Source organism: Sinocyclocheilus rhinocerous, unplaced genomic scaffold, assembly GCF_001515625.1.
Source record: "Sinocyclocheilus rhinocerous isolate Xijiao unplaced genomic scaffold, SAMN03320098_v1.1 scaffold3306, whole genome shotgun sequence".
Lineage (NCBI taxonomy): Eukaryota > Metazoa > Chordata > Actinopteri > Cypriniformes > Cyprinidae > Sinocyclocheilus > Sinocyclocheilus rhinocerous.
Genome location: NW_015640049.1, coordinates 124699 through 136130, shown reverse-complemented (window position 1 = coordinate 136130; position 11432 = coordinate 124699). Strand labels below are relative to the sequence as shown.

Genomic DNA, 11432 nt, shown 5'->3' with positions numbered 1-11432 from the left:
GTGTGAGAGTGTGTGTGAGAGTGTGTGAGAGAGTGTGTGTGTGTGTGTTTGAGTGTGTGTGAGTGTGTGTGTGTGTGTGTGTGTGTGTGAGATTGAGTGTGTGTGTGTGATTGAGTATGTGTGTGTGTGTGTGTGCTCTTCTGCACCTGGCTATTGAGATGAAAGCAACAGTGTCAGAATAAAGGCCTGTGGCTGGAATCATCAGCTTTATAATCCAGACTGACTGTGATCTACTGCCAGCACAGCTGCACCCAACAACAACACACACACACACACACACACGCTGATATATGTGGTTTATGGGGACTCTCCATAAGCAAAATGGTTTTTATACTGTACAAACTGTATATTCTATCCCCTAACCCTAACCCTACACCTAGAAGACTGACCGTAGAAGACAACCGTTTTCACTAACTGTTATAGCGTCTCTTGCGGCAACACTAAAAATGCACGTACTGATATATTTCAATGCAAACGTGAAATCATGCACATCTACAACAGCAAGTTCACATATTTGTATATGTAGTATGTTTCGATCTTATTTGTGCCATCTGCAGATCTGAGGACAATTCTGATTTAGTGAATTGATTTTTATGCAAATTGCAAATATTTCATTATATTATAGCAGATTTTGCCTTATGGATACAAGTGATTCGATCAGATGGAAAGGCATGGTGAAGACCTGAAATTATCTAATTAAGCATAACATAATAAATTATTACAATAATAATCAATAAATTATACAATAAATAATGTATTTAATCAATATTAATACAATAAATAATGTCATATAAATGCAAAACAATGCAAAGTACAATTTTAAAATACATACATAAATAATAAAAATTTAACTAAATAAATTCATTAGTTCAAAATAAAACAATGATAAAATAAAATTGTATTAATTAAAATAAACTAAATAAAATGAATAAAAAATATAAATAAAAACAAATTAATTTTGTTCTAAAAGTGGCAACAATACTATGCATACACTTAAGTTTTGTTTGAAGCAATTATTAAAATAATAATATTAATAATTATACATATATATAAATATACATAAATGTAACAATTAATAAAATTAGTATTAACAATCAATAATAATACAAAAAAATAATATGCAATTCAAAGCGTAATGCAAAGTGATAAATATAAAATAAATATATTTAAAATAAAATAATAAATATGCAATTTAACTAACTAAATAAAGTTATTTAATTTAAATAAAAATGACTAAAATATATATGACTGGAATGATTGAAATAGATAAGAAATGAATACATTTGACTAATTAAAATAACTAAAAATTGATCTGAAAATGGTGACTGGGAAGTTTTGTTCAATGCACATGTAAACAAATATGTGAGTCGGTTTGCAGCGTTTAGGGTTCATATAAACACAACTTTGAGAATTGGACGTCAGACTGATTCCTGTCTTTGATGAAAATGAGTGCATGTAAACATGTCTACAGTCAGACCATTTCTCTGCATACTACAACAGCACGCTCAAATGTGAGTGAAGAGCATCAGATCAGTGAGTGAGCATGACCGTACGCGGCAGATGAGAGCAGCAGTGTTTGGGTCAGAGACCGAGACTGAGAGCTGTGAACAGAACGCCGCGGAGAGACCATCTGTCTGACGGCCGCGGGGCGCTACGACCAGCACCGCTCATGACCGGAGGAGATATTAATAGATAAACTCACCATATGTCACATCACGACACTTTCTGTTAGCGCTGAACGCAAACCTGATACTATTCAGACCACGGTAACACAGCAGACTGTAGAGTATGTACTGTACAGAAAAAAAAACGACAAAAAAAGTCTCTTCTGCTCACCTAGGCTGCATTTATTTGATCAAAAATTGTGAAATATTTTTAGAATTTAAAATAACTGAGGTCTGAATACTTTCCGTACCCACTGTATATATATAGTAAAAAATATTTAAATATTTGTAATTATATTTGTTTACTCCGTATTGTTTTAAACATAAAACATTTTAACATTTTTGTTACATTCATGAGAAAGAAAAAAATGTATTCATGATATACTGTCTGAAAACAATAAATTTTGCAAATGCAACGAATGCAATTTTGCTTGAAGTAAATTACGTTTTTTTGTGCGTTTTAAGGAAGTGTGCTAATTATAAAAAAATTAATATGTGAAACAATATGCATTAGAGAACAGTAAACGTTTCAACATTATGTGTCACATAAGCTCTCTACGTTATGAGTGCATTGCATTATGGGATACGTTGCATATTTTGCACATACGCACATTTTTGCAATGCACATTTCCGTGCATACAGAAAATGCTTTGTGTTATACTATATGTGTATAATTTGCAACGCATGCATACTGCACGCTACTTTCTTTCAAAATTAATAATTAGTATGGACTTATATGCTTTCCAGGCCCCCCTTTTTCTGAACACACACGATTTTGTAAGCCATGCAGGCTGCAAATGAGATGACTAGTGTTGTGTTGTGGGTTTAAAAACGACATGAACTTGTGTGTCTGAGATCTCACCTTGTGTCTGCACTTCAGGACGACACCGTAAGCTCCTGCCAGAGAAACACAGAGAAACAAACAGGTTTTACTCAAACTTTCACCCAGCTCCACCTGTCTTTGTGAACATGACTCTCAGCAGATGCCAAAACCCTGAGCGTTTTGTGGCTGATGAATGAAGCGAGTGAAGGCGAGGCCGTCACCTCAGCACACAGACGTGACAGAGACAGAGAAACGTTCAGGGAACTGTAAGAACACCCTGTTTTCAGCTTGAGACCTGTGGGACACGAGCACAGTCAACGTGTTTGTTTAATCAGCGGAATTCATTAGAAATCTCATACGAGCGCGTTGAGCCCAAACAATATGCAAGCTGGCGCTCAGGTGTCTGTAAACGCGAGTGTTTTTGATGGAGGGGTCTGTGCGTCGTGCATTCGCTCCGTTTTTTGGCACCACGGATCATATCTGTGGCACAAATCGACTGTCCCGCAGGAGACGCAGAGCTGAGCTCATCCCAAACTCCCAGCCAACAGATCCGGGCCCACATCACGTCACGTTCACCACAACCTGCTCGATGTGAAGACATACACAGCGGCTTACAGTGTACATTAGAGCTGCTTTATGATGGACAGAATCATAATCATGATTATTTTGGTCATTGCTGAGTTGACGATTATTAATCATTGACTCGTTCACGCATCGTGCATTTAATTCACTTTTTTTTAAATGTAAAAAAAAAAATTCTATTAGATCTCAACAATGTCTCAGATCTGCTCACGATACCCACAATAAAAAGTCAGACATCTCAAGATGATTTTATAATAAACCGGACTATTTTTATTTCTCTAACTCTGCAAACAAAGCTGATACTTAAAACATAACTGAGCTGCTGAGCTTGAAAAGAGCAATAAACTCTTCCTCTGGGATCATTTGAATCCTTTGTTTCTCTGAGTCACATTATTTATCCTCCACTTCACAAATGCGATGACATCAGCTGCACTGATGCAAAAGGAGAGGAACACACACACACACACACACACACACACACTCGCGCTGTGAGCATCCTGTGGTGAGACGGCCTGCGTGATGCACATGATCGGCCAGCATCTCCTGAACTCACTGTGTGATAAAGACGTGATGCTGGTAAACTACGCTGAAACCGCCACAGGAGTCTGCCGCGTGACTGCTAAACCCCGCCCACTCCTCTGCCTCAGCCAATCAGGAGGAGAGCCACACACGCCTCGACCAATCCGCTGAGGACAGATGACGCGTCCTGCGAGTGTATGACAAGGCAGTGATTCTCCAGACTCATGTGAAACAGGCTAATCTTTACGACGTGTGTAGCTTAACCTGCTTTTTCCAGAGCCGGAATAGAAAAAAAGAAGAAAAACGAGGCCATAAAGGTGGAACTATGTGACCTGTTTTTACAGGAGCAACAGTCACAGAGACTTCATCAGCATTTGTTTTCGATTTTTCCTGAATAAGGAGAACATTCAACGAGGGCTCAGTGTGAAAATCACTAATAGGCCAAAAGCTTTCTTGAAGTCTTCCTGTGATGTTCATACAAGTTTGGAAGTCATAATTATGATCATATTTTGGACAGTTAAACTGGGCACTTTCATGTAAATATGGCAAAATGTGACCCTGGACCACAAAACCAGTCATAAGGGTCAATTTTTTGAAATTGAGATTTATGCACCATCTCAAAGCTGAATAAGCTTTCCACTGATGTATGGTTTGTTATGATAGGACAATATTTGGCCGAGATACAGCTATTTGAAAATCTGGAATCTGAGGGTGCAAAAAAATCTAAATATTGAGAAAATCTTGATATATTTACGGTAGGAAATTTACAAAATATCTTTATGGAACATGATCTTACTTGTTCTACTTAATGTCCTAATGATTTTTGGCATAAAAGAAAAATCAATAATTCTGACCCATACAATGTATTGTTGGCTATTGCTACAAATATACCCCAGCGACTTAAGACTGGTTTTGTGCTCCAGGGTCACAAATATGTTTAACACAGCTGAAATTTCTACACTGTTTTTGATGCTGAAACTGCATTCAAATTAGCCCAAATACCTGATGATAGTTCATCCAAAAATGTCATTTCAAACTTGTACCTGTATGACTTTCATTCTTCTGTGAAACACAAAGGCACATATTTTGAAGAATGTCTAAGTGTTTGTTTTTTCGTGTTGTCATACAATGAAACTCAAATGTTTGGACTCCAAAGTTCAAAATATATTCTTAAAATACAGAAGATACAGTGTTGTTATTGTTAACTAAAACCAAAACTATTAAAAACATATTGGTTATATAAAATAAAGCTGAAATTAAAGTAAAATATAACTGTTAAAGTTATACAAGTAAAATATAAAAACTTTCACTAAATGAAAATTATAAATGTTGCTTTTGCAACTAACTGAAAAAAAATTAAAACTAAATCTGAAATAAAACTATAACCAAAACAAAATAAAACACTATTTAGAAATGTTTAAAAAAATAAAACGTGAAATTATAAATGCACATACAATTAAAAAATGAGATAATTTTATTTGAAAACTAAAATATAAATCAAATCAAAATAACTAAAACTATAATAGGATATAAATAATACTAAAATAATACTGCACAGAAAAAAAAATCATATGATTGGTAGCCAGGTTTATTATCGTTAACTAGAAACCATTTTTTAAATCAAATAAACATAAACTGAAATAAAGTAAATATAAAAAGCTTGAACTTATTTTATTTCCGCTAGCTGCCAAATCAACATTTCTCATTTTTTTTTATTTTAAGTTGAAGTACTAAAATAACTAAAAACTAAATAAACAAAAACTAAAAAATTAAAATTAAAAACTTCAGACATATAAAAAAAACTAATAAAATTGAGAAGAACACAACAAAATGACTAAATCTTTCATTAAAATCTAAAGATTATATAGAAAATATACATAGTAAAATCTAATTTAAAATATTAACAAAAACTATACTATAGTACAGTACAGTACAGTACAGTATCGTACAGTACAGTATAGTACAGTACAGTACAGTATAGTATAGTACAGTATAGTATAGTATATCAATGATACTAAAATAACACTAATTGGAACAACATGAGAGTGTAAATGGGAATAAATATTTTTTGGGTGAAATGTCCTTTTAAAAATAATGCACTGGGCGGTAGATGTGTAGAAGTTTGTGAATGACAGACATTTCAGTTCCATGTGGGCCTGATTATAATCAAAACCAATTAACTTCCATCACGCTCCTCTGAAAACCCAGACTTTCCCTCTGAGGACATTCATGTGCACTCATCTCGTAAACACCATCATTCGAATTTGTGTAGAAGTTTGTGAATGACAGACATTTCAGTTCCATGTGGGCCTGATTATAATCAAAACCAATTAACTTCCATCACGCTCCTCTGAAAACCCAGACTTTCCCTCTGAGGACATTCATGTGCACTCATCTCGTAAACACCATCATTTGAAGATCACCTGAAGGCAGAAATATACTGGCAAGTCTCAACCAAATCAATTGGCTTTCAATTAGCATTGAGCGGCGAGAGGATAAACAAAGAAGTCAGGATGGGAACGGAGGAATGAGAGAGGAGAGCACAGCTGAGAGGAGATTAAACTACTGATGGCCAACAGAGAGAAACTGATCTACTGACAGCTGAACACACATCTGAGAGCATCAGTTAATACACTACCATTGTTTATACATTATTTTGTGTTCATCTAGATTATATTACACAATGACCTTTATAATTATCATTATTGCTGGAGTCACAGATCAACAAAAATCCCCTAATAATGATCATTATTTACCAAAGACCTTAAGACCTTGTGAGTGAATCTCAAGGTAAAATATAAAAAAGATATATGGAATTATATTTTGGACACCCCAGGTGAATAGGGTTAACATTCTAACTAATAGTTATCACCATGTTTCCCCAGTTGATTGATTACATCAAGAAATGCAAACATTTTTTTTGTATTGTAAGTATTCTGAAATGTTATAAGTAAATATGCGCTAATTTGCATACATTTCCAGAAAATAAATCTGAACACTGGATAAAGCCAGGTTCAAAATTTCTGTTTGATTTTGTTGACATATTACATTTAAAGGTTTTTACTGAAGGGATTTTGTATTGCTCTTTTTATCACTCCACAAATCAGAAAATACTGTCAACAGCCAGAAGAAAATCCATTTCCACCATGCTGTTATGAATAAAATGTTATAGAAATCAGTCCAAATGAAATATGAACAAACTGCACAGTAAAAACCTTCAGAATATAGAGAGGAATAAAACTGCTAAGTCTGGTGTTTGTAAGTGCTTCTGAAGTGGAGAAAAAACTTTTAAAGATATGGATTGTAATTGAAATCTACAGACGCAAATAGATCAAATACAATGAAATAAACACTTAAATGTGTATTTTGGATGTTTTTTTCCACTAGTCTGCAAAAATATTCTGTTTTCACTAAAATGCCAATGAAATTAGACAGAAAGTATGAAAGTAATAGTAAATGATGAAAATACAGAAAAAATTACCATGTTTGTAGGAATAAAATGTTATATAAATCCATTTGAATGATATATGAACAAACTCCTCAGTAAAAACCTTCAGAATATAAATAGGAATAAAACTGAGTTTGGTGTATGTAAGTGCTGCTGAAGTGGAGAAGAAAACTTTTAAAGATATGGATTGTAATTTAAATCTACAGACGCAAATAGATAAAGTGTAATAAAATAAACACTTAAATCTGTATTTTGGATGTTTCCCTTCCATTAGTCAGAAACAACACTTTATCAGCCCAAATAGTGCACAATCTTAAAAGTGACCAATGCATGTTTTTGCCTATTTTATGATGACAGATTTTTGGCAATGTGACATTATTTTCACACCCCAAAATTGCATTATTGCAATGCAAAAAATATCTGTAAGATAAGATAAACTTGGACAAATTCTCATTAGCATGAGCTAATAAAACAGCATCATAAAAATTATTAGCAAAATGTTGTTTAATTTTCCACATTTCAGGACAAATAAACTTCCTAAAAGTATTGAATATCAGCTACGCACTTACAATTTCACTTTACAGTTTATTTAATAAATCACTATATCAATAGTTTAAACAGAATTGGTAGAATTAGGGGTAGTTCACACACACAACACGTTTTTGCATTCAACTGCACTGTTTTTCCATCATTTTTCTATGTAAATACATGTTAGATGGATGTCTTTGAACGCTGAACCCACGTCTCGCATCTTTTGCAGCATCTTGCGCATGACAAAAAATTCTAAAAATGCATGTTAAAAGACGGCAAATTTTATAAAAACTTGTCTCTACACCTTGTGGTTTTTTACCTATTAAACTCCTCTGCGTCTCATGTTTTCAATTAAAATTTTTTTTTAAGTTTTCAGGTTGCCCTGCTACTCTCACATCTTATAATTTAGTTATTGTTGGTTTCACGAAATGCAAATTACACATAAAAGTTAATTAATTTATTTCTGTTTTTAAATATTTTTATTACAAATTAATGGATGTTGTTTACAAGATCATTTTAACATATCAAAATACAACTGGCATTATATAGTGTAATCGGAACAACATAATTTTCGCAACCCCAGAACCCAGATAATTTAGAAATGATTCACAAAAATAGTCAAAAATATTAAAAAATAGTCCATCCTAGAATTATTTATATTTGTTATATCAGTGGCATTAAGCCCATTAGAGTCTCATGTTTTTAAAAACGCAAAAATGCTTTCTTCGTGAATGGCCTTTTAATGTGCATCACTGTCATGAAAACAATGTCACAATGCAACAATTGAGACAAAAGTTTTCATTTTCTTTAGGCAATATGTAATTTCTTATTTTGGGGTTCAATATGACCCCAGCTTTACAGTTTTCATGATATTCACCCTTAAGACTCATTGTGAGAAAGCACACATCTTACCCAACGATCACACCACCAGCCCTCCTCAACACACACACACACACTCGCTGTTAGTGGGGCATCAGAGTGTGAGAGATAGATGAAGGGGTAAAAATAACCTGATCCCCCCCGAGACTTTTACCACACCCTCATACAAAATGTACAGAGAGAGAGAGCGAGAGGCTGCAGGTCGACTTCACACACTCAACACTCACGTCCCTACAATACATTGAATCGCCGGAAGACGTACATTCCAGCACATTCATTAGTCATGACCAAGATCTTTAAAAATGCAACATTCATGTTAAATATAAAGACCTTGATTGAATATTGCAGAATAGAGACAAAGAGATGCACTACCCGTCAAAAGTTTGAGGTCGGTAAGATTTTTTTTGGACTCTTCTGCTCACCGAGACTGCATTTATTTAATCAAAACACAGTAAGAACAGTAAAATAGTGAAATATTATTACAATTTAAAATAGCTGTTTTCTATGTGAATATCTGTTAAACTGTAATTTATTTCTGTGATCAAATCTGTATTTTCAGCATCATTACTCCAGTCTTCAGTGTCACATGATCTTCAGAAATCATTCTAATATGCTGATTTGCTGCTCAAGAAACATTTCTGATTATTATCAGTTGAAAACAGTTGTGCTGATTAATATTTTTGTGGAAAGCATAATACATTTTATTTTTCAGGATTCACAGATGAATAGAAAGTTCAGAAGAACAGCATTTATTTGAAATATTTAGTAACATTAGAAACTTTTGATCAATTTAATCTACACTTGCTGAAAAACAGTAATTTCTAAAAAATAAAAAAATAAAACTCTTACTAACCCCAAACTTCTGAACAGTACAGTATATGAGTACAATAAAATAAAATGCCTTATTAAATGTATTAAAGACTTATTGAAGAGGTCATTCAATTGCTTGTCAGTCAGAACTACTCGATGAGGTACGTAATGTAAAATAAATATCGACGATCAATTTAATCTACACTTGCTGAAAAACAGTAATTTCTAAAAAATAAAAAAATAAAACTCTTACTAACCCCAAACTTCTGAACAGTACAGTATATGAGTACAATAAAATAAAATGCCTTATTAAATGTATTAAAGACTTATTAAAGAGGTCATTCAATTGCTTGTCAGTCAGAACTACTCGATGAGGTACGTAATATAAAATAAATATCGACAAGCAGAACAGTATATTCTTCTTTGTACACAAATTTCCACTTAAACACCGCTGTGCAATTTTGAGTTTTCTTCCATGCCAGGATATTATTCTGCCAAAAGTAAAACGCAAGTCACTGCACACTTTGTCAGAATGAAATTACGACCAAAATCAGGTTCCTCAGACTGTGATCGGACAACTTTGACTCAACTACACTCAGATTCAGAGAAAATAAGTGTGAATTCAATTCCGTTTTCACTGCTCTATTTCAGATAAAGTGCCCATAAAGATTGCATAAAAACAAAACAGTCATGTGTTAATGCATTTGCAATGTCTGAGATAAAAAAACAAGACAAAAAATGAATAGTTTTTGCAGCTTAGTCTCAATAAGAGCTCTTTTTGACCTGAGTTTGGCAAGTTCTCATGCTACATCAAACTCTTATTTCAGAAGTTCAAGGAAAATTCGATTTTTCATGATGTGACCCCATTAAGTGCTTCAAGAAACAAGGCCATAAAAAGCATTTGTGACAAATGATGGAAGAATACAGGAGGAAAAAAGGATTTAGTGCATGAATTGTTCCTTTATCCTGTATTTTCCGCATCATTTCTCAGTTTCACCTGTTTTTTTCAGTCTGGTATGGTCTGCCGGTACTCACCTTCCCCCACAATCCCTAGAACCTCAAACCTGTGCATCACATCACTGGAGGCTGGGTTCCTCATCCAGTCAAACGGCCGCCGGGTGACAGAGGAGGAGCTCACGGAGGCGAGCGGTCGTCGTGGTTACGGGCTGGCATGGGGCGGCCTGGTGTGGAATCATGGGAAGGAGCGGATCACTGAGAGCCTTTGAGCATGATGATGTCCGTCACACACACACACACACACCTGCACCTGAGGAAACACACAAGACACATCATCTAGATGTTTCAATAACAGGGCATTGCTATGCGGTTGCTAAGGTGTTCAGAGTGGTTTCTAGTGCATCGCTATGTGGTTGCTAGAATATCAGATATCTGACAAAGAAAGAAAGAAAGAAAAAGAAAGAAAGAAAGAAAGAAAGAAATGAAGAAAGAAAGAAAGAAAGAAAGAAAGAAAGAAAGAAAGAAAGAAAGAAAGAAAGAAAGAAAGAAAGAAAGAAAGAAAGAAAGAAAGAAACCTAATACAAAATATCTGTCAAAACTGATAAATAAATATAAATATAAATAAATAAATAAATAATGCCAGAAATGTCAAATATATGTCAAAACAAACAAACAAATAAATAAATTAATAAAGCTGGAAATGTCAAATACCAGCCAATACTAATCAATCAATCCATCAATCTGCAAATACCAAGTAAAATAAATAAATAAAATAAATGAATAAATACAGCTGGAAATATCAAATATCTGCCAACACCGATAAATAAATGAATAAAAGAATGAATTCATGAATAATAAATACATAAATATTGCCAGAAATATGAAATATCTGACAATACTAATAAATAAATAATGCCGGAAATATGACATATCTGCCAATACCGACCGACCGACCGAAATACCCGGCAATACCGATTTGAAATTGCCTAAAAAATGAAATATTGAATATTGAATAAATGAAATATTGCCAGAAATATCAAATATCTGCCAATAACGATTAAAATATAAACAATATTGCCAGAAATATCAAATATCTGCCAATAACAATTTTAAAAAAAAGAAAAAAAAACAAATATTGGCCAAATATGAAATATCTGCCAATACTGATTTAAAAATATATTGCCCAAATATTACAATTTTGCCAATATTGATTTATATA

The 11432-nt window shown here is 33.7% G+C and overlaps 1 protein-coding gene across 1 annotated transcript in view; it reads right to left on the bottom strand.

The window, feature by feature from the left end:
- The window catches only part of LOC107752430 (cyclin-dependent kinase-like 5), a 74386-nt gene that overhangs the window by 38326 nt on the left and 24628 nt on the right, over positions 1–11432 (bottom strand). Inside the window, exons 2-3 of the mRNA XM_016568391.1 lie at positions 10292–10523; positions 2527–2561 (exon numbers count right to left, since the gene is read on the bottom strand). Of these exons, the coding sequence (XP_016423877.1) occupies positions 2527–2561; positions 10292–10355 (99 nt within the window). The 5' untranslated portion in view covers positions 10356–10523. The remainder of the gene's footprint in view (positions 1–2526; positions 2562–10291; positions 10524–11432) is intronic.